Source organism: Nycticebus coucang, chromosome 18 (assembly GCF_027406575.1).
Source record: "Nycticebus coucang isolate mNycCou1 chromosome 18, mNycCou1.pri, whole genome shotgun sequence".
Taxonomy (NCBI): domain Eukaryota; kingdom Metazoa; phylum Chordata; class Mammalia; order Primates; family Lorisidae; genus Nycticebus; species Nycticebus coucang.
In genome coordinates, this window is record NC_069797.1 from 15223276 (window position 1) to 15247537 (window position 24262).

At 39.4% G+C, this 24262-nt stretch overlaps 1 protein-coding gene across 1 annotated transcript in view; it reads left to right on the plus strand.

Annotated features, from left to right (window-relative positions):
* LOC128570911 (heparan sulfate glucosamine 3-O-sulfotransferase 3A1) overlaps positions 1–15203 on the plus strand; it is a 106848-nt gene extending 91645 nt beyond the window's left edge. The window contains exon 2 of the mRNA XM_053570505.1: positions 14276–15203. Within this exon, the coding sequence (XP_053426480.1) occupies positions 14276–14897 (622 nt within the window). The 3' untranslated portion in view covers positions 14898–15203. The remainder of the gene's footprint in view (positions 1–14275) is intronic.
* Positions 15204–24262: the final 9059 nt, after the last annotated feature.

A 24262-nucleotide genomic window follows, 5' to 3' on the forward strand; every position in this document is an offset into this window, starting at 1 on the left:
TTCTCAGCCTCTCAAGTAGCTGGGACCACAGGTGCCCACCACAATGCCCGACTATTTTTTTGTTGTTGTTGCATTTGTCATTGTTGCTTAGCTGGACTGGACCTAGTTTGAACCCGCCACCCTCGGTGTATGTGGCTGATTCTGTGCTACGAGTGCTGAGCCGACAACTATCTTTTGTATGGTGTCTATTCAAATCTTTCACTCATTTTCCTTTTATGCGATCCAGTTTTTTAACTTACTGATTTATTGGACCTCTTTATGTATTATAGATACAATTCTCTTGTCAGATATATGCATTGTTCAATATTTTCACCCATTCTGACCTTTACCATTTTATTAGCTTAAAAGTATCATTTGATAACAAAAGTTCCTATACTTAACATAATCTAAGTCATCATTTTTTTAAGTTATGAGGATTCTTTTAAGAAATTAAAACAACTTTGCCTCCCTCAAAATCATTTAAGAGTTTACCTAGGTTTCCTTCTAAAACTTTCATTGTTTTACTATTCATATTTCTATATGCAGGAATTGATTTTTATAAATAGCTGGAGGTAGAGGTCAAGATTTATTTTCTTGCATGAATTACCAATTGTACAAACACTATTTATTAAAAATACAATAGGTAAAGGTAATAGGGTATTTTTTGTTTGAAAGACGTCCTCCCAGAGAATCCCCATAGAAATTTCAGAGTGAGGGTTGGGGAGTAAAGGGACTATATAAGGGCAGCAGGAATTCAGGAGAAATGGCCCAAATTGATAAGAAGGAATAAAGCACAAGGTGGGTTTTAAAAAAAAAAAAAAAAAAAGCTTTCTTGCACATACTAGATGCACAGAGCATATGTGATAAGCGTCATGGGGGCTCCTCCTGGTGATGCACTGATCATAGAGGTGTCGTGGTGCAGCCAGTGCTAGAGTCCTGGCCTTGCCCCTCTGCGACCATCAGGAAGGCACAGCCATGGAGGCAGGTGTGTCTCCCTCAGGAGGTGGCAGTGGGAAAGCCCTCTGGGTCATTTAGTACTCCCACTATCTACTAAATAGAAAACAACAAGCTATTTAGCACACCTGCCAAGGTTCCTGCTTGGCCCTCACATTTCCCACACCATAAATGGATAGCTGCTCCAACAGCTCTGGGCTCTTACATCAGATCCCCAGCAAAATCCCCAGCACAGGAGGGATGACACGTCATCAGCATCACACAGATATATGGCCAAGCAGTTCCCATCTTGACATAACTATACCCCACGCCCTGGGTGAAAATGGAATTCCCTTAAAAGCTGAGCTCCTCTCTCTCACACTGTAATAAGCCAGACTTCGTTCTTGCAAAGAACTTTGCCAGCTCATGGCTTTCAAATCAGGCATCTTCACTGTCTCAGTGTGAAGTGGGCAGATGCATGGATGCCCCAGGAACCTATAGAAAAGGTCTACCTTTGATCTCCTCTGGACTGAAATGGGGTTCTCCTGGTAGTGGGGATTCAGAACACCAGGCATCACTTTCTTAAGAACAGTGCTTGGTGTATTCTCCGCAGTAATAATGCTCACTGCAGTGCTTCTTTACACAACAGGCTCCTTGCATCTTCGGCTCACTTCTCCTGGGGAGGTAGATAAACTGAGCCAAAAAGTTGTTAAATTACGGGCTCATGAGCCCCCGCTGGCAGTGGGCACAGGCCACAAACCTCGTTCTCTGATTTCAGATCAGCCCCACAAACTCTTATAAATTATTATATTTCCCGTCTCATTTAACAAGAGGCAAAAAACAAACAAACAAACAAAAAAAAAAACGGCAGCCTCCTTCAGGAGCACCTCGTTCTAATGTTTAATTATCCACAAAGCCGAAAGAGTCTTTGGTCTAAATTCTATCGATGCCCTTGAAATACTTGTCCTAAGTTCTTTGTAATTGTGATAAAATATAAATAGCATCAAATTTACCATCTTAACCATCTTTAAGCTCAGTAGTGTAAGTGCACACACATTGTTATGTGGCCTCTCTCCAGAACTCTTTTAATCTCACAAAACAAAAACTCCGTGCCCATCAAGCAATATCTCCTGGTCCTTCTCCCCACAGCCCCTGGCAACCACCCTTCTACTTTGCATCTCTATAAATTCGATGCTCCAGATATACTGTATAAGTGGAATCACACAATATTTGTCTTTTCATGATTGGTTCATTTCACTCACCACAGTGTCCTGTCTTCAACATTCACACATGTCGTAGCATATGTCAAAATTTCTTCCCCCTTTAAGGCTGAATAATATCTCATTGTATGCATAAACCACATTTTTTTTTAATCCATTCATCCAGTGAAGGAAACATGGTTGCTTTTACCTTTTGCCTGTTGTGAATTTTCTTTGAGCTCTTTCGAGGTAAAGATGCAATGTGCATAGACCACTATGTAATAATCCTTAATTTTCTTGTTAAATCCCTTCTTTTTTTTTTTTTTTGATATAATGCCTTGTTTTCTTTTTTTTTTTTATTGTTGGGGATTCATTGAGGGTACAATGAGCCAGTTACACTGATTGCAATTGTTAGGTAAAGTCCCTCTTGCAATCATGTCTTGCCCCCATAAAGTGTGACACACACTAAGGCCCCACCCCCCTCCCTCCATCTGCTTCCCCCCCCATAACCTTAATTGTCATTAATTGTCCTCATATCAATATTGAGTACATAGGATTCATGCTTCTCCATTCTTGTGATGCTTTACTAAGAATAATGTCTTCCACGTCCATCCAGGTTAATACGAAGGATGTAAAGTCTCCATTTTTTTTAATGGCTGAATAGTATTCCATGGTATACATATACCACAGCTTGTTAATCCATTCCTGAGTTGGTGGGCATTTAGGCTGTTTCCACATTTTGGCAATTGTAAATTGAGCTGCAATAAACAGTCTAGTACAAGTGTCCTTATGATAAAAGGATTTCTTTCCTTCTGGGTAGATGCCCAGTAATGGGATTGCAGGATCAAATGGGAGGTCTAGGTTGAGTGCTTTGAGGTTTCTCCATACTTCCTTCCAGAAAGGTTGTAGTAGTTTGCAGTCCCACCAGCAGTGTAAAAGTGTTCCCTTCTCTCCACATCCACGCCAGCATCTGCAGTTTTGAGATTTTGTGATGTGGGCCATTCTCACTGGGGTTAGATGATATCTCAGGGTGGTTTTGATTTGCATTTCTCTAATATATAGAGATGATGAACATTTTTTCATGTGTTTGTTAGCCATTCGTCTGTCATCTTTAGAGAAAGTTCTATTCATGTCTCTTGCCCATTGATATATGGGATTGTTGGCTTTTTTCATGTGGATTAATTTGAGTTCTCTATAGATCCTAGTTATCAAGCTTTTGTCTGATTGAAAATATGCAAATATCCTTTCCCATTGTGTAGATTGTCTCTTTGCTTTGGTTATTGTCTCCTTAGCTGTACAGAAGCTTTTCAGTTTAATGAAGTCCCATTTGTTTATTTTTGTTGTTGCAATTGCCATGGCAGTCTTATTCATGAAGTCTTTCCCCAGGCCAATATCTTCCAGTGTTTTTCCTATGCTTTCTTTGAGGATTTTTATTGTTTCATGCCTTAAATTTAAGTCCTTTATCCATCTTGAATCAATTTTTGTGAGTGGGGAAAGGTGCGGGTCCAGTTTCAGTCTTTTAAATGTAGACATCCAGTTCTCCCAACACCATTTATTGAATAGGGAGTCTTTCCCCCAAGGTAAGTTCTTGTTTGGTTTATCGAAGATTAGGTGGTTGTAAGATGGTAGTTTCATTTCTTGGTTTTCAATTCGATTCCAAGTGTCTATGTCTCTGTTTTTGTGCCAGTACCATGCTGTCTTGACCACTATGGCTTTGTAGTACAGACTAAAATCTGGTATGCTGATGCCCCCAGCTTTATTTTTATTACTAAGAACTGCCTTAGCTATACGGGGTTTTTTCCGGTTCCATACAAAACACAGAATCATTTTTTCCAAATCTTGAAAGTACGATGTTGGTATTTTGATAGGAATGGCATTGAATAGGTAGATTGCTTTGGGAAGTATAGACATTTTAACAATGTTGATTCTTCCCATCCATGAGCATGGTATGTTCTTCCATTTGTTAATATCCTCTGCTATTTCCTTTCTAAGGATTTCATAGTCTTCTTTATAGAGGTCCTTCACCTCCTTCGTTAGGTATATTCCTAGGTATTTCATTTTCTTTGGAACTATGGTGAAGGGAGTTGTGTCCTTAATTAGCTTCTCATCTTGACTGTTATTGGTGTATACAAAGGCTACTGACTTCTGGACATTGATTTTATATTCTGAAACGTTACTGTATTTTTTGATGACTTCTAGGGGTCTTGTGGTTGAGTCTTTGGGTTTCTCTAAGTATAAGATCATGTCATCAGCAAAGAGGGAGAGTTTGACCTCCTCTGCTCCCATTTGGATTCCCTTTATTTCCTTGTCTTGCCTAACTGTATTGGCTAGAACTTCCAGCACTATGTTGAATAGTAAAGGCGACAGAGGACAACCTTGTCTGGTTCCAGTTCTAAGAGGAAAAGCTTTCAGTTTTACTCCATTCAGTAAAATATTGGCTGTGGGTTTGTCAGAGATAGCTTCAACCAGTTTTAGAAATGTGCCACCTATGCCTATACTCTTCAGTGTTCTAATTAGAAAAGGATGCTGGATTTTATCAAATGCTTTTTCTGCATCTATTGAGAGGATCATGTGATCTTTATTTTTGCCTCTGTTAATATGGTGGATAACGTTTATGGACTTGCGTATGTTAAACCAGCCTTGCATCCCTGGGATGAAGCCTACTTGATCATGATGAATGACTTTTTTGATGATAAGCTGTAATCTATTGGCTAGGATTTTGTTGAGAATTTTTCCATCTATATTCATGAGTGAGATTGGTCTGAAATTCTCCTTTTTGGTTGGGTCTTTTCCTGGTTTTGGTATCAGGGTGATGTTTGCTTTATAGAATGTGTTGGGGAAGATTCCTTCTTCCTCAGTTTTTTGGAATAATTTCTGCAGTACAGGAATAAGCTCTTCCTTGAAGGTTTGATAGAATTCTGGAGTGAAGCCATCTGGACCAGGGCATTTTTTACTTGGAAGCTTTTTTATTGTTTCTTTGATCTCAGTGCTTGAAATTGGGCTGTTCAGGAGGTCTATTTCTTCCTGGCTAAGTCTAGGGAGAGGGTGTGATTCCAAATATTGATCCATTTCCTTCACATTGTCAAATTTCTGGGCATAGAGTTTCTGGTATTATTCAGAGATGATCTCTTGTATCTCTGTGGGATCAGTTGTTATTTCCCCTTTATCGTTTCTGATTGAGGTTACTAGAGATTTTACTTTTCTATTTCTAGTTAGTCTGGCCAATGGTTAATCTATTTTATTTATTTTTTCAAAAAACCAACTCCTTGTTTCATTAATTTTCTGAATGATTCTTTTGTTTTCAATTTCATTGATCTCTGATTTGATTTCGGATATTTCTTTTCTTCTACTGAGTTTAGGCTTAGATTGTTCTTCTTTTTCCAATTCCATAAGATCTCTTGTGAGATTGTTGATGTGCTCTCTTTCTGTTTTTCGAATGTAGGCATCTAAAGCGATGAATTTTCCTCTCAAAACTGCTTTTGCAGTATCCCACAGGTTTTGGTAGCTTGTGTCTTCATTGTTGTTATGCTCAAGGAAGTTAATGATTTCCTGTTTTATTTCTTCCTTCACCCATCTGTTATTCAACAGAAGATTGTTTAATTTCCATGCCTTTGGGTGGGGTCAAGCATTTTTGTTAGAGTTGAGTTTCACCTTTAGTGCCTTATGGTCTGAAAAGATACAAGGTAAAATTTCAATTCTTTTGATTCTGTTGATATTTGTTTTGTGTCCCAGGATATGATCAATTTTGGAGAATGTTCCATGGGGTGATGAGAAGAATGTATATTCTTTATCTTTGGGGTGGAGTGTTCTATATGCATCTATCAAGCACAGTTGTTCTAGGGTCTCATTTAAATCTCTTATATCTTTGTTTAATTTCTGTTTAGAGGATCTGTCCAGCTCTGTAAGAGGAGTGTTAAAGTCCCCTGTTATGATGGTATTATCAGATATCATATTGCTCAGACTGAGTAAGGTCTGCTTCAAGAATCTGGGAGCATTTAAATTGGGTGCATAAATATTTAGAATTGAAATGTCTTCTTGTTGTAGTTTTCCCTTGACCAATATAAAGTGACCATCTTTGTCTTTTTTGACTTCAGTTGCTTTAAATCCACATGTATCTGAAAATAAGATTTCAACTCCTCTTTTCTTCTGAATTCCATTTGCCTGAAAAATTGTCTTCCAACCCTTGACTCGCAGCTTTAATTTGTCTTTTGAAGCCAGATGTGTTTCTTGCAGACATCAAATGGATGGCTTGTGTTTTTTCATCCAGTCAGCCAAACTATGTCTCTTCAGTGGGGAATTCAAGCCATTAACATTTATTGAGATAATTGATAAGTGTGGTAGTATTCTATTCGTCTTATTTGGTGAGAGTCCATTGCTTAGTTTTATCTTTTGCATCAGTGTGGAGGTTAGGTTCTGTCCTTTGATTTCTGAGTTCTGACTTTGCTGCTGATCCATTGTGGTGTTCAGTGTGCAGAACAGGTTGAAGTATTTCCTCTAGAGCTGGTCTTGTTGTGGCGAATTTCCTCAATGTTTGTATATCTGTAAATGATTTGATTTCTCCGTCAATTTTTAAGCTTAGCTTAGCAGGGTAAAGAATTCTGGGCTGAAAATTGTTCTGTTTAAGTAGATTAAAGGTAGATGACCATTGTCTTCTTGCTTGGAAAGTTTCATTAGAGAAGTCTGCGGTCACTCTGATGGATTTGCCCCTGTAGGTCAACTGGCGCTTACTCCTGGCAGCTTGCAGAATCTTTTCTTTTGTCTTGACTTTGGACAGGTTCATCACAATGTGTCTTGGAGAAGCTCGGTTAGAGTTGAGGCAACCTGTGGTCCGATAGCCCTCTGAAAGCAGTGTGTCAGAATCTTTGGTGATGTTTGGGAAATTTTCTTTTATAATATTCTCTAGTATGGCTTCCATTCCTCTGGGGCATTCTTCTTCCCCTTCTGGAATTCCTATAACTCGTATGTTGGAACGCTTCATAAAGTCCCACAATTCTGACAGTGAACATTCTGCTTTCTCTCTCTTCTTTTCTGCCTCTTTTACTGTCTGAGTTATCTCAAGAACTTTGTCTTCTACCTCTGAAATTCTTTCTTCTGCATGGTCTAACCTGTTGCTGATACTTTCCATTGCATCTTTAAGTTCCCTAATTGACTGTTTCAGTTCCTTCAGCTCTGCTATATCCTTTTTATATTCTTCATATCGTTCATCTCTGATTTGATTCTGTTTTTGGATTTCCTTTTGGTTATTTTCCACTTTATTAGCAATTTCCTTCCTTGTTTCCATCATTTCTTTCATTGTTTTCAACATGTGTATTCTAAATTCCCTTTCTGTCATTCCTAACATTTCTTTATAGGTGGAATCGTCTGCAGTAGCTACCTCATGGTCCCTTGGTGGGGTTGTTCTCGACTGGTTCTTCATGTTGCCTGGAGTTTTCTGCTGATTCTTCCTCATGAGTGATTTCTTTTATCTGTTTCCTTGCCCTAATTTTCCTTTCACTTCCTCTTGCTCTTTAAGTTCTTGTGCCTGTGGACTAAGGGTTACAGGACCAGAAGGGTGAGAAGGTTGAAGAGCAAAAAAGGGATGAAAGAAAGGAGGACTGAGTGATAAGGAAAAAAAGAAAGAGGAAGGAGAGGGGGTAGGTATAAGGAATATTGACAAAAAGAAGAGAGGCACAGAAAGAGGGAGACAGAGCAATATAGGTGTACAGTAGGGTACTTTGACACAACCTTAAAAAAGCCCACCTTCTGGCGGTGCCCCGTTGGGTGGTTCCCTTGAAGTCAGCAGCTCTTTGCTAACCTGATCAGACACAGTACCCCACCTCTACCAAGTAGAGAGGAAAGACAAAAATGCTATAAATCAAACCAAAACAAGCAAACAGAAAACTTTACGGGGATAAAATTGGGTGAAAAACCAAATGATAGAGGTAGAAACACTAGCAAAAATGAAGTTCTAGTTATTAAAAAAGGCAGCAATGGGAAATTATAATTAAACTAGAAAAATTGAGAAAGAAAAAGGGATCTGTATGGAAAAGATTGAAATTAAAAAACAAAAGATCATCAACAACGTCAAAATAAACAAAAAAACCCAACCAAACAAAAAACAAAGAAAAAAAATACACAACCAAAAACAAAGCAGTTTGTATATGTTATTGAATATTGTCTGGGCGACACGTGGTCTGCTGGGATATGAGATGTTAATCACAGTTCTGATACGACTGGAGGCTGCTGATTTCTCAAACCCCAGCAGGTAGACACCCTAAATCTCTCTTCAGCCCACTTAAAAGGCACTTTGAACTTGTAAACTTGCTGAGCAGAAGCTTCCCCAGCTTTCTCGCTGGAATCACTGCTGAAGTGGCTATCCACTTACCCAGTGTGCCAAAACCGGTCTCACTCTGCCCCTGAGGGTTAGGGCTGCAAGGCGGCTCAGACCCCACCCTTAGGCTACTTGGTTGCTGGGTTACCAGCTCCCACCCGTTTCTAGCTCTGCGGCCCTGAGGGCGGAGCTTGCCGGGGCAGATCACTGACAATGGTTCCGTGTGACCCACCGCCAAACACTATTAGCTCCGTCTGGCTCAGTGGCTCAGACTGGGGCCCTAGACAACGGCCAAAGTTCTCCGCACTCCCGCTCAGGCCCTCCCCAAGGCAGTTCAACTCAGTGCCAAGTCCAAGGACACCAAAACAGTTCACAGGTAAGGCCTTTCTGGTTTGCAGTCTCGCTGCTACTGAACTTACAGTTGTGGGCGGGTTTAGATGGATTGAACACACGCGACCACTTGCCGGTTTTCCACTGTTTTAGTCCTCCTCTTGGGGACCAGAAGTCTCTTGCTGACTCCCTGTATCCTCATAGGAGTGATGATAGGCAGATCCCACCAGCCAGAGATGCCTGGAGTCCTATCTCCCCAGACTCATGGTGCCCAGATGCAAGGAAGCTGTTACTCGGCCTCCATCATGCTCCGCCTCCCCCGTGAAATCCCTTCTTATGTAACTGAAACATATATATCCCCACGTTATGGGGGATATAAACATCCTTGCCTTCCTCGGGACAAAACAAATAAACTTTAATTTTTCTCTATAATTTTGGATTCTACTCATTTCCCCATCCCCAGACCTATTGTCAGTGCCTTTAAATCCTGCTTGCTGTGTAGAGAGAAGCTGGAATAGTCTACACTGTTTAGCCTGTAAATTAAGTCCCCCTAGGACCTGCGCCTCCCACCACCCAGTTGAATTTCTCACTCCCCACCGTCACCTGTTCTTTCCTCATGCCAACCTATATGTGTCTTCTCATTACAAACTGCTCTGTGCTCCCACATCCTGTCTAGTATTTCTACCAACCTTTGTAATACTGGAGTAGACCTTTCACGGCCCATTCTGACCCCAGCCCTTGCCCAGAGCAGTGTCACGGTGTGTACCTTATGCTGACAAGGAAGAACAATTTCCAAGTTTGAAATGCACTGTTCCAATTTACATATGCATTTTGTTTTATGTGATAGATGGGTGCTTTTTTGCACATTAAAACCCAAATTGCAATAAGCAAATGAATAAACAAATTTTAAAAGGAGATTTCAGTTTAAAGAATCCTGTTGCGTCCTTTGGTAAAGCAACCATTCGCTGCGATGTACATTTCATTAAAATTTGTATTTCATTTCTTTCTTTTTGCAAAAAGTAGCTTTTGGGTAGCTCATACTTAAGCCTGACACCCCACCTCCCACTTATGCTAAATCAGTCATTTTCCTCATCCTGTAGATTACAGTAATTAATCTGTTTTTCTTTTGAAAACCTGGTTTAGCAGTTTGCTTTTCAAACTCCTCTTATTTTGGATAGCTCTTGTCCCTGCTCTGCTGAGATTATTTAAAATATGGGATTCCTCATCCCCACCCTCCAGAGGTCTCAGCAGTATTTCTCCTGGACCAGCACAATGTCTGGCCTTAATCTTTCCTTCTCCCAGAGGCAGGGCAAGCAGGAGCACCCCAGTGAGGTACGCCATCTCCATTCCACTGGCCGAAATGTGAGGGAAACCAGTTAAAATTCCAAGATTATGGGGGGGGGGAATAAGCGCTGATTTCTAAAAAAAATAAATTCAGAATATTGTGGGGATACGCATGTTTCAGTTACATAGTTTGCTTTTATATATTTTAAGTGAAAGTTATGAGTATGCCTTTCACCCAGAAAGTGTGCATTGCACCTGTTAGGTGTGAATTTCCCTGGCCTCTCCGACCCCCTCCCACTGACATAAATTCTGTTGAGTTGCATTTACCTGCGTGCCCATAAGTCTCCATCATCTAGTTCTAACTTAGTACTGAGTACGTGTGGTGTTCATTTTGTCATTCTTGCCATATTCACTCAGGAGAATGGTGTCCAGTTCTGTTCAAGTTGTTACAAAAGATAGGACACTGTTAATTGTAATGTCTGGTAGTATTCCATGGTATACATGCCCTCACTTTATTTTAATAAACAGATACTTCTTGCCACTTCAACATAGTAGAACACTCTTAAGCTGACCACCTAAGGGATGATAACAAACTGGTCGACATACGGAAGTGGTCAACATAAGGAATTTCCATTGAATACATGTGGTGCGTGTCCAGTCTATGAAAATTAGAAGGTAGGGAGGTGCTCAACTATATAGGTTCTACTGTATTTGGTGTCTTCTTTTACAGCCCCAAACTTTCACACATTTCTTCAGATTTGTTACACTGAGAACTTCCAACAATCTCTGAGTAGACATCCTGGCTCTTCCTATACAAGTCAATAAAAGTCTCCAAATAAGGTTTGCCTGGCCAGCTTCTGTCTTCTCTGCCAGGCATCACCCAGTGATGAGCTCTGTGAATGAATTCATGTCACACAGTGGAATTGGTGTCGTATGGATGGTAATGACAGCATATGAGTCTCCCTTGTGTCAACACCAAACTCTTTTATCTTTGCTTACTCTTACCCAGAACTTCAGGTACATGTAAGGAATGAGTAATTAAGTACATTAAAAGTTATTTGGAAAAAGGAATTGCAGATTTCTTTAAAAAGTAAAAAAAAAAAAATCCAGCAATGGAAGTCAAATGTCTTCCCCTTCCACATAAATCAAAGATGACCTGCCTGGAATTATCAGAGAAAACAATACTAGGAGAAAACCTGCAGTATTAAAACCAAGGGAGCCTCGAAACCACCAGACTGCCACAAAGATTAAAGAATTTTTGCCAATGCAGTTGGTTTAGTGGGGAAGTAGAAATGGGCAGATTTATAAATGAAATTGGCCATCAGTTATGCATTTTTCAAGCTAGATGTAAGGTACTTCAGATTCATTTTACATTTTTTTATACTTCTGTGTGTGTTGGACTTCGTTCACTATATAGTTAGCAAATAAGTGTAGGTGGTATAAAACTGTAGGGCAGTGTTTCTCAACCTTTTTAATCTCCTTGCACACTTGAACCTATAGTTAAACTTCCATGGCATAAATTATGTTTGTCAAATGAAAGAGTAAAGAAAAGAATATGCTTACTGTGCTTTGAACTTCTTTCAAAAATAATTTAATTAATAATCCTTAAAAATTTTTGTATCACATCCAAGATCCTCTTGTGGCACAACAGTGTGCTGTGGCTCACTGTTAGAAAATCACTGTTGTAGGGAGTAAACAAAGGCAAACTCACATTACACTATGCATGTCCTTTTATTACAAATGCAAAATAGAAACTAACCAAAAATTATGAACAAAAATTATCAAGCATGATAATTATAGATAAATATAGTCATAGATGATGCATGGCTCAAAAGAGAAATCAAAATTAGAAAATGAAATTACTAACTTATGATAATGAATAGTGTACATGTCGAAACTTATGGAATTTGACCAGTCTACACTGAGAGGAAAAATAACAGCCTCACAATGCTTTTACTACTTTAGAAGTTGAAAATAAATGAAGTAATCAGTGAAATACATGTGAAGGAGAGCAACAAAGCGCAGCTAAAAAAAAAAATAAATAAATAAGGGGAAGGACATTAAAAAAGCTAAAAAGCAAATCAATGAATTGGAAAAGAAAGGCAAAAACACAGAATTATCAGGATATAACTGTAGCTATTCATTGAATGATTTTTAGAAAAACATTAATTGCTAAAATTGACACACAACAAGGCAGAATATTATAATAGACCAATATGTATACCAGAAAGTGAAAAAATACTTGAATATCTCACATCCCTTCCTGTCCTCACCCCCAAAGTGCCAATATTAGGTGGCTCTGAAGGTGACTCCTATCAGACTCATAAGGAATAGAAAATTATTTTGTTACTTAAACTTCTCCAGGACACAGAAACATAGGAAACAAGTCTCCACCCATTTTATTCATGGAATAATTCATATTCTAACAATTGATTGAGCTTTTGAACAAAAAAACCCTACAGGAATGCCTCATTTATGAATGTGGATGGAAATACCAAGACAAAATAAAGATGAATCAAGTCTAAGGTGATATTAAAAGAATAATATGTTGACTCGGCGCCTGTAGCTCGGTTTAGGGCACCAGCCACAATACACCTGAGCTGGCAGGTTTGAACTCGGCCCAGGCCTGCTAAACAATGACAACTACAACCAAAAAATAGCCGGGCATTGTGGTGGACGCCTGTACTCCCAGCTACTTGGGAGGCTGAGGCAAGAGAATCGCTTAAGCCCAAGAGTTTGAGGTTGCTGTGAGCTGTGATTCCCAGGGCTCCACTGAGGGCAGCATAGTGAGACTTTGTCTCAAAAAAAAAAAAGAAAAGAAAAAAAGAATAATATGTCATCATCAAATGAAGTTTATTCCAAGAATAATAGTGAACCCAATATAAGAGTATTTAAAAGTTTAATTCTTCTTATCAACAGATCAAGGGTAAAAATACATTGTCAGTTTGATAAAGTCCAAGAATACATTTACTCTAATATTGATCCAAGCCACATCTATTTTTTACAAAACTTGGAATTGGAAAGACAATGCTTTGGTATAGGAAAATGTATTTAATGTATTTAATAACTAGTGTTTTTAATGGCAGTGCACTTAGGCTGGCAGACCAAATAGGTTTTCTCAATCCTGCTCAAATGTTGATTGCTCCTGACTCCCATTAGTAGAAGGCATCCTCGAACAGAGAAGCAATATCTGCTCTATCAAGACTCCAGTGGGAATTTTTTTTGACACAACCAAGTGATTTACCATTCCACAGGAAAGATAAGCAGAAAAGAATCATGAAGAACAGGCTGAACAGTAGGGAGTCAGGAATGAACTTGGCATACATGAAAACATACCATAACATGGTAATAACTTACAATTGGGTCAGTGCAGAAGGGAACCAAAATATTTAGACGATGATAATGCTGGCATTTTAAATCATTACATAAAAGATGGATTATTTAATGTCTTGTTTTTTACAGGAAACCTTATCAGAAATTATGAAGATAATTTTTAACAAGTATTTTTTGTAAAAATATTTTATTATGTTAAATATAATTGCTTAGTTTATAAGAAAACTACAGGAAGGACTCAAGATATTTTAATATAAACTCATATAATTATGTCTATGAGAATATTCCAATTCACCTAAGGAATATGACCTAGGTTAATTTCTTACATTATTATGGATTAATAATAATAAAAAATTAAAACTGAACATAGTAGTTATTCAGAGCCGGGCTGTTTTCTAAGCTGTTGAAGCATCTTAGCTAATTTAATCATCACAACAGTCATACAAGCTAGGTACTGTTATTCTTTGTTCAATACACGAAGAGCCGAGATGCAGAGGGGTTACCTGATTTCCCCGCGGTCAGACCTCTAGGAAGTGGCAGAGCTAAATTTGCAACTCAGGCCAGGTGGTGCCGCGTTCTGTATTACACAGCCTCTCCCTGGAAGGAGCTCATTCTTCAGCCTCCAACAGGCCCTCTCCAGCTTTTCTCAGGGTCCTCTGTGGGTATATCTTGCTTCATTCTGGCTTGTGAAGATGCCTTCATGTTTCAGGCGGAGGGAACGTATCCTCCAAACTTCAGCTGGGATATCGTTAACGTTCCGTTTCAGCTGTAAAATTCTGCTTGTAATTTTACATGTTTCTGCACTAATAAGAGGGCGCCAGGATTAGAAGCGTTGACCTTAAGACTAAGGTCTGTGTGGCCGCAGAGGCGTGCCCTGCTGACCCTTTGGTTTGTTTGCTCTTCCCAGGGACCTGATGCCGAGGACCCTGGAGGGCCAGATCACCATGGAGAAGACGCCCAGTTACTTCGTGACGCGGGAGGCGCCCGCGCGCATCTCGGCCATGTCCAAGGCCACCAAGCTTATCGTGGTGGTGCGGGACCCGGTGACCAGGGCCATCTCGGACTACACGCAGACGCTGTCCAAGCGGCCCGACATCCCCACCTTCGAGAGCCTGACATTCAAGAACAGGAGCGCGGGCCTGGTGGACACGTCGTGGAGCGCCATCCAGATCGGCATCTACGCCAAGCACCTGGAGCTCTGGCTGCGCCACTTCCCGCTCGGCCAGATGCTCTTCGTGAGCGGCGAGCGGCTCATCAGCGACCCGGCGGGCGAGCTGGGCCGCGTGCAGGACTTCCTGGGCCTCAAGAGGATCATCACGGACAAGCACTTCTACTTCAACAAGACCAAGGGCTTCCCCTGCCTGAAGAAGGCCGAGGGCAGCGGCAAGCCGCACTGCCTGGGCAAGACCAAGGGCCGGACCCACCCGCACATCGACCGCGAGGTGGTGCGGCGGCTGCGCGACTTCTACCGGCCCTTCAACCGCAAGTTCTACCAGATGACCGGGCTCGACTTTGGCTGGGATGGATAACAATATAATTTAAAAAGAAAAAAAAATCAAAATATAATATATTTTTTTATCAAGCGGTAGAAAAAAGGCAGTTTAATATTTGTGCTCAAAATAATTGTTTCAGTATTTTTTTCAATGAATGTTAAGAGATCATTGTTGCTCCCCTATCCCGTCTTAATGTGTAACCAACACCAAATATTTGGATAAACAGAAAAGAAAAATTTCACTCATCTAAATATTTTCAATTTTCAGTTGTAATGTTGTGTTCTGTAATACCCAGTCATAAAGTATAACCATCAGTTGCCATTAAATTTTTTAAGAAAATCCTGAGGGTAAACATCTCTTTTTCTCTCTTTTTGTTTAAATACAGGTCCCTGATAAAATTGATTTCTATTCTTATTTTTTCTCCTTTTCTCCTGTGCCTTTATTTCCTAAACCATTTCCTAGTTAATAATAACATGCACACTCCTGCACACTGTTCACAGTGATTTCAAATAGTCTTACCACATGGTAGTTTAAGTACCAAGAGCCTAGTGGGTAGAGATTATTCTCCCCATTTTACAGCTAAGGAAAACTGGGTCTCAGCAAGGTCAAATGACTTATCTGAAGGCCAGATGATGGACCCTGGGCAAAACTCCACCTTCCACTTGTTTCCTTTCCCATACCACTCCTCCCAGGGAGAAGAAGACGTCTGTGCCTTTAGACATGGTTAGCTAGTTCTCCAGCGATCTGAAAAGGGACAGAGAGGGTTTTCTACTGCTTTCTAAGTTCCGGTTACCCTTGATGGTACCTGGACATGACCTCTTTTAAGAGCCAATATTTGTTGGCCTTTGGCTGATTCAAGTATCCTGAAATGCAGAAACCATAACTGATTGACGCTTGACTGAATTTGAGAGAAATTACTGGAATTTTATATAAAGACAAGATGGGCACCCACATTAGGAAGAAGGCAAGAGAAGGTGTTCACGTAAGTGTGAATATCATTTTTCTTTAGCTCTTTTGTTAAGAAAGCAAATCTACCTTTATCTATAATATCTCATTTCTTACCTTGGAAGTGATACTAAAAAATAATAACAATTTGTTTACAACGTGCTTATTTTTGATGGGTGGAGTGCTATCACTTTGTTACTTTATTTTCCCCCATTTCTTATTCAAACCAATTATAACTTAAGGTTCCCTAATATTTGGAAAATATTGTAGAAAATGCAGATGTGGGTGAAATGGTGACTTTTCCTTTTCTCCCTTCTGTTCCTTCCATCCCCCATTTAAATTGCTCAAATAAATCAATAGTTTATTAAAGAGTATTTCTTTCCTCTCTGAGTGGGTATTAACAAGATTAGCATTAATGGGAATTAAATTGGTTTAGAGAGGAGCACATATGCACGAAATATATAAAACATTTTATAATTAGTCTGTCAGCAACATTTTATTACAGGTTTAAACCCAAGAGGAAAATGTTCCCTATTTCATGGAATTTTTCTTTATCTGCCAAAATTTAAAGGACCAGACACTCTAAAATAATACTCTTTTCCATCTCCAGGGTTGTCAATCAAAAACACTAATGTTGTTCTAAAATGTGCAGTGCAATTTTGCATTTGCTGCTGATGCTATATCAGGTGATATAAATAATTCTCCAGAAGCCTGATACAATATTAAAATGAAGGGGAAAAAAATCTTTTAAGTTTTTAGATATTTTGTCATTGCCTCAAATCTTTGGATTTATTTGATAATATAGCATTTACAGGAGTTAAATCCAGGTCACCTTTTTCCAGTTGATTTCCTTCAAATCTGTGGCCTCACTTTCCCAAAGCTACTTGAATCATCTACTTGAATCATCACTAGCTGCAACAAGATACTCATTGTAAACATTTCTCCTCATTTCTCTCAATGCATTCTGTTTGTGCTTCTGACTCTTTTGTGAGTGTTTGCTTGACATCATGCAAAAGTGGCTTGCATAAAGAAACAACAGCAACCCTCATCTTTTTGTGTGGAAGAAATAATAAAGGAACAGAATTGAGTACAAAACATCTCTTCTTGCACATATGTATTTTTGTTCAAATTATTTAAAAAAATTGTGACTACAGAGCACTCCAGGTAAACCTTCAAGCTTCTATGACTTCTTAAGAGTATTAGAAGTAAAATGTATAAATATCTAGAATCAATATTATTTAATCACCTCGCATGACAGGAACGTTCATTCATTTCTGCCTCTCTGTGGTGTGCATTCTGGCTGTACGTGGACAAGGCCCCTTGCAGCTACACCAAGTAATAGGCTTTGATCTTGATTGGAACATCTCAGCCATCCCTTCTTTGAGCTGTCTGCTCCAAGGCCAGCCTACTAACCCCTTCATTTTTCTTAAAAAGAATTGTCTTTCAAAGAGAATATTCAGAAAGGATCTACAGATTCATTCTGAGTGGTTTACATGTGAGGTCACACCTACAGGATATATATCCTCCAAATACCTCAGACACTTTTGAAGGAAAGTAATTTTATTCTAATAATTGGAAATTAATAAGCTTCTGGAGAATGGATATGTATTATTCTAAAAATACTCATCTACTGTTCATGTTTTCAAGGGATCTTCAAAACTAGAATAAACCTCTGGTAATTTTGATCACATACCCCTTCTGCACTCAAATCCTTTCTTTAGCTGGTTATGCAGGGGGTTAAAACATCAATGTGTCTATAAATTCTTAACTCATGATTTTGCATTCAAGAAGGCAATACATTCTCTTAAACACCCTCATTGCCTGCTAAGACCTACTGAATCTTCTGTTCCCTTGAAGATATCTTAAATTCAAGATATTAATAAATACTTGTGTTTATAAAATAACAAGATGTTCTATTTATGTAGGCTACACTTTCAAATGAATTATTTCACCTTAAACTACCAATAGCAGCTCTCCACTCTCATTAGTTCTACCTTACAGGTGAGGAAACTAAGGCTTAAGACAGCGGTCCTCAACCAAAGGTGATGCTGTATCCCAGGGCCACATCTGGAGACGTTTTTGTTTGTCTCAAGGGTTGAGGAGTGTATGGTGCTCCTAGAATCTTGTGGTAAACAATCTGTAATGCTCAGGAGAGCCCCTGTAACAAAGGATGATGCCAATCAAAATGTTAGTGGTCCTGAACTTTGTGGCTTAAGAAATAAGCTTGTGTGTCACCACCAGGACTAAAACTCAGATTCTAATTAATGCTGGACTGGTAATTCCTTTAGTCACCATTCTAGTTTTTCTCTTAAGAACCTTTCTTTGTCTCCCTAACAAGTGACTCTGTGATAATAAACAGATCAACATTTAACGTCTTGCTTTGCCAAGAGCAGTGCTAAGGGGAACCAAACTGGGTTTTACAGCAGAGATAAAGGAGCAGCTTGTAACAAATGGATAATTGCATTTCTGAGATGAAAAATCAGTGAATCAGTCAGCTTCCAGTGGAAAAAAAAATAACATTCCAATAAAACATTTTTAAAGGCTCTTTTCAAGTTCAAGTCGTGCAATTTCAATTTGCCTCCACAACAGGGCCATGTAGTTCTTGTCACCTGACAAAACCAGAGTGCCTAGAGAGACAAGTAAATGTCTCCATTTCTGTTAAAAAGTTAAATCCAGATAGCTGTGCTGTGGTTACAAATAGCCTCAAGCTGCTGAGTAATAGCAAAGGAAAGAAAATTCCTATTGCCACATATCCTAGAAATCCCAGAACTTAGTGGACAATTTTTATAAGAAAAGAGCTTATGGTTCCCAAACATAGGAAGAGCATTGCTGAGATTCAGCCCAATGCAAGCTTTGCTGTAGAAATAAATGACTTCATTCTCCTATTGTGTCCTGTAATCACTGAAGAAGAATGGTACTTTAAAAACTCAAACCTCAAGCCCGTTGAGGAAGCATCAGTATTATCATAGAATCTGTGGCCTTTGAAATACCTTCATGGACGTGCAAGCAGATTTTCACTGAGTCTCAATAATATAGCAGAAGACCATGAATAGGAAAATTGTAAACCTGTTTGTTACACAATGGAATGTTGGAATGGCAGACTTGAAAAAGGCTGAATTTGGGGAAATTATGAAGCAGCTCAGCATTATACATAAAGTAATAAAATAATGGATTTTAGTTATGCTGGAGGAAATAAAACTGAACATAGAAATTGCTGTAATATATGAATCCATTGTGGGATATTAGGAAGTGTTCGTATGTTTCAGGCTATAATGCAAATTTTTTAGTTCAATTTCCAACTGTTAGTTGTGTTCTTTTAATAGCTCTGTGCTCAACAACTTACTCTCCTCTGGTTTTCCTGTCAAAATAAAAGGCAATAATATGTAAGGAACATGCATTCTGTTACCTGGGTCACTACGAAAGTTTTGAGACAGACTGTATTATGTATGGTCCATTATTTTACTTCCAAGAAACACAGTTGGCATTGTCCTTTCTGAGTCACCTGTTTTCAACTTGCTCAGCTTATCATTGTTACTGGGAAGACATCTGTTTCCGTCCTTGTGGATTTTACATTTCTTGCTTTTTCCTTTTCATCTCCAAATGTCTAAGTACAACATTTTAGGTGCATTTGGAGGACCAGATAGGATGAGATATGGTGAACTTCATTCACGGTGCCTCTCTAGATTTCTAGGTTGGTTCCCACCTTGATTATTCCTAACAGGGCTTTTGGCTGTCTGCTTCAGACATTGGCCAACCGAGGTCTATGTGCTCCAGGTGTCTTCCAAAGTCACTTTGTAATAAACCCAGAGTGCTTACTATCCCTTGGGGGCTTGCCTTCATTGCAGAGCAGGGTGATGTGTCTTTCCTCTCCCACCTTCTAGTTTTATGCTTCCCTAACCTTCAGGTGCCTTCTGCCATGTCCTGCCTGTGACCAGTGACCTTTGGTATCCCAACCTCTGCTGATCTAAGCCATTTCTTTGAATGCACTATGCATGGTAATGTCCATTCCCCATTTCAGATTTCTGGGGAAAAACCTTGCCGTCCACCTAGGGCAAAGGCTCTCAGCTCAGGTCTAAGAGAAGCAGTCTGAATATCTGCTGTAGATACTTGGGGAGGTGAAGGTTAAATAGATTTAACTTTCCCCAAGAGTATTTGCATTAGGAAAAAAGGACCCAAAGGCAGAGGGATGAAACTGAATGTGAAAGCATGAGGGCACATCTGTGATGAGAGGTGAAGGTGTTAGTAGAAGGGCACTTACCTGGCTTCCCAGTGCCCCACCCCTTGCCACTGACCTGGACAGCCAAGGGCAGCTGTGTGAACTTTCGCTTCTGAAAGATTGTCTCCCTGGTCTGGGCAGTAGCATTTTTCTCCCACCTGTTTTTCCAGAAAGCCTTATCTAAGCTCAGATTTCTTTATTTCAAGCCAGCAACAGCTGGTCAAGCAGAGTACAGGAGGAAGCTAAGAAACTTCATGGTTATTTCACTGCCATTTTTCAGAGGGAACAAGAGTTTTTGATTAAGTACTATCAACTGATGCCTTTATAGTCAAACCTAATTTTTATTTCAGATAACTTGATCTTACTCTTAAATCCCACATCAGTTGTTCTTCATTATAAAAAGTCCAACTAAATATTCTACAATAGTAATACTTTTATTTGGAATGATTCAAAGCATGTTTATATGCTACTTTAGATTTGAATAGCTTTTTGTTCTCTTTCTCTTTCTTTGTAGATTAAAAAAAGTTTATATGATCTGTTATAACTCCTACTTCTAACAAACTCCACATTTCCTCTCAACTGTATCACTTACAAAAATCTTTTCAGCATCTTTCCTTCCATCCTTCTTATTTTTATTTTATTTACCCTGGAATATTTTCCTGCATCAAGACCTTTATGTCAATAGTTACCTTACTTTTTTTGTTTGTATTTTTTCTTTCTTTTCAAGAAGACCTCTAATTGTTGTTTTTCCCTTTTTATAACCATCTGGCCCCAAAATTAGACCTTATTTTTCATTTCAAAGCGCTTGGCCCCTATCCTACCCTCTTTGATCTTCTTTGTCTTTTTTCAGTCTATACCTTTCCATTATAGGAAAAGTTCTCTTTCTAGAAAACTCCCCTCCCCACTAGCCTTTGAGCATATGGCATTTGAAACTTTCTTGTGGACGTAGCTTTCTTATCCCTTCTGACCCAGTGAAATGCAAAAATCCCACACGGTATTGGCTTCCAACTGTAAAGTGATTCCGTATTGAACACACCTAGCGCCTCTTCCACCCAGCCATAAATAATGAGCTCTGTTTCAGACTCTTTGGCCCCTGCTATTTGATGAGGCCATTAATAAAAAGTTCTGTATCAACGGGATGATAAATTCTACTAGCCCAAGCCATATATAATGAACACACAGAGAAATTGGAAGCAGATCTGTTTTTATCAGCCTCATCCTGTCTTCTAACTTAAGTTGCAAATCTCCCACATGGTAACAATGCCCACAGTCTGTTTCCCTCATCATTCCTTTGTGTCCCGCTCCTAGGTTTCTCACCAGCCTGGTCTCTGCTTGTTCCCTTCTGTTTATTCCCATGATTTTTTCATTATTTAATGGACTTTTGTTCTAATTCTTCTGGCCTGATTTTCATCATTTTTCCTATGTGTCCCTTATTTATACTGTTGCCACAATGCCATTTTTTAGGTATCTAAACCTGTGCTAGGATTGCCCTTCCCTGATGTTCTGTTGTCCCCGAGCAGCTATACTCAACTCATTCCACTTACAGTTTGAGTCCAGGTCAGACCAGTAAATAATGTGATTATATACAGTAGGGCCTCTGTAAGTTGACCACCCAAGGGACTGTAACAAAGGGTCAACATACAGAGGTGGTCAACATAGGGAACTTTCATGGAGTACATGTGGTTCATGTCCAGTCTATGAAAACTAGGTCAACTTAAGGAGGTGGTCAGTGTAGGGAGGTGGTGGAGGTTCTACTGTATTTATTAGACTAACCTGGTATTTACTTACTTACATATACCTTCAAAGGGGAAACCAAGGCATATAAAACCAACATTTTCTTGATCTCACCTTTTTTTTATGGTGTTCTTTGATTTATTAGCTCTTTCTGTGTGCTAATGATGAAACCTCCTGCCTTGTGGATAACCTGGTGAGTGTTGTTTATTTGACCATGAATGGTGAAGTCTTGCACTAATCAGTCCATATCACTACACCTTAATATTCCCATTTATTTAAAAGAAAATGAAGAGGATCAACTATTCTGTCAGGCTCTTTCCAACCGTGACAAATCTGGAAACATTTTATGGTTAAGATTGTCACTAATAATTATTTTCCTTCTGTCTCTTAAAATGATTATCATTCGATCACTTTACCTATTTCCCAGAGGTCACCAAACATGGTGACCATTTGTTTTTAGTAATAACAATCAGTGCTAGCTGTTTACCAGGCTTTTTCTTCCTATATAACTTAGTCCCATTTGTTGATGTTGGAGGAGTGGTAACTGCCCTTTAGTTGTGTGTCCTTCGTAAATTCTAAGACCATATCTTTTTGGCTTCTGACATAGTTCTGTAAAAAAAGAGAGAGAGAGAGGAAAAAAAAAAAAAAAGACCTTAATACCAGTTTCTAAATTAGGGCTATCTCTATTTTTAATCCATTCATTTTCAACCCTTTAATTTGCAGACGACCTCCCACCTTGAACAGTAAAATATAGCTATATAGAAACTTATTCATTCTTGTGTTAATCATTACTTTTAGCATCTCTTTGATCTGGTCCAGACAGAATATGATTTCCTTTGACATTGCTATTTTCTGTGAACTTTCATGTTCCCATTTGTCCTGCCTCCTGCACCATATTCTGCTTTGGCAAAAGAAGGAAGTAGGAACCTTATCTTTTGAATTCTTTCTCCTGAAAGTACATCCTTATAACCATTTAGACACAGGAACCATGCTTCTTACCTTTGGTCAACCTTACAAATGCCTTCTGAGTGGATGGTTTCCCTGAAGATTATTGAAAGCCAGAAAAGGCTATCAGTATCTGTTACTTTGTGGTCCTGGGCACTGTCTTACAAGTAAACCTAGACAGCTTTGAATTGTGGGAATTTACTTAGCTTCTGGGACATTTTCTGAGCACTCTTTGAATAAAAGAATCCTTTTTAAAATTTGGTTAAAATATGTGTAACATAAAATTGGTCACCTTAAGCATATGATTCACTGCATCAAATATATTCACAATATTGTTCTAGAGCCATAACCTATGTTCATTTTCAGAATGATTTTATCATCCCAGACTGAAACTCTGTACCCACTGAACACTAACTCTCCATTCCTTCCTCCACCCAGCACCTGGAGACCACCATTCCACCTTCTGTCTTTACTCCAGGTACTTTGTGTGAGTAGAATCATGCAACTTTCGTCCCTTTATAACTGAAGGAATGCTTTTCGGGTAATGTCCATGTTGTAGTATGTGTCAGAATTTCCTTCCTTTTTAAGGCTGAATAATATTCCACTATTTGTACAGACCACATTTTGTTTATCTATTCCTGGATCGACGAACACTTGAGTTGCTTCCACCTTTTGGCTGTTGGGAATTGTCCTGCTATCAACATCGGTGTACAAATATCTGCTCTGGTCTCTGACTTCAGTTCTTCTCCAAATATAGATAGGGGTGGAATTGCTTTTTGAGGACCTGCCGAGCTGTTGTCTAAAGTGGCTGCTCCATTTTACATTCTGGTTGACACAGGAAGGTTCCAACTTCTTTACATCCTCATCAGCATTTTATTTTTGTTTTTGCATCTTATTTTTCTGTATCTTATTTTTGTTTTTGTAATAGCTGTCCTAATGAGTGTGAAGAAAAAGGATTCCATTTATTCTGTTCCTATCCCTTATCTCAGAGTCTCTGTTCCTGCCTGCTCTTTTTTTTCTCATAATTCTCCTCTGGGCCTTTTTTTGTTTAGTTTTATTTTTAAAAATAATACACAAGCATGCTTCCCATTCTCCTTGCCCTCTCCTGTCTTTTTTCCCCTCTCTGCAGACTCTCAGATGAAGCCAGTGTCCCCCTTATCCTGCCTCCATTTCCACAGCAGAATCAGCTTCTCTGCTTTCTTCAACTGCTTCCTGCGCCTTTTTCTCAATTTTTCGTACTTTGGAACCCTGGATAGGTCCCGAATTGCCAGCTTGTCTGGCTTTCCGGTTCTGGACTCTCGGGCCTTCCCACCCACGTCTTTTCCTTCTTTTTTTTTGGCAGTTTTTGGCCGGGGCTGGGTTTGAACCTGCCACCTCTGGCATATGGGGCTGGTGCCCTATTCCATTGAGCCACAGGTGCCACCTCCGTCTTTTCCTTCTTATCACAGGCAGCGCATAGGCCATGTCCCGAAGCGAGGGCGCGTGCGCACGAGCACACACTCACATGTGCCTGCCTTCCCTAGAGACCACATTCAATCTCACCTGTTCTTGAGGTGTTGCT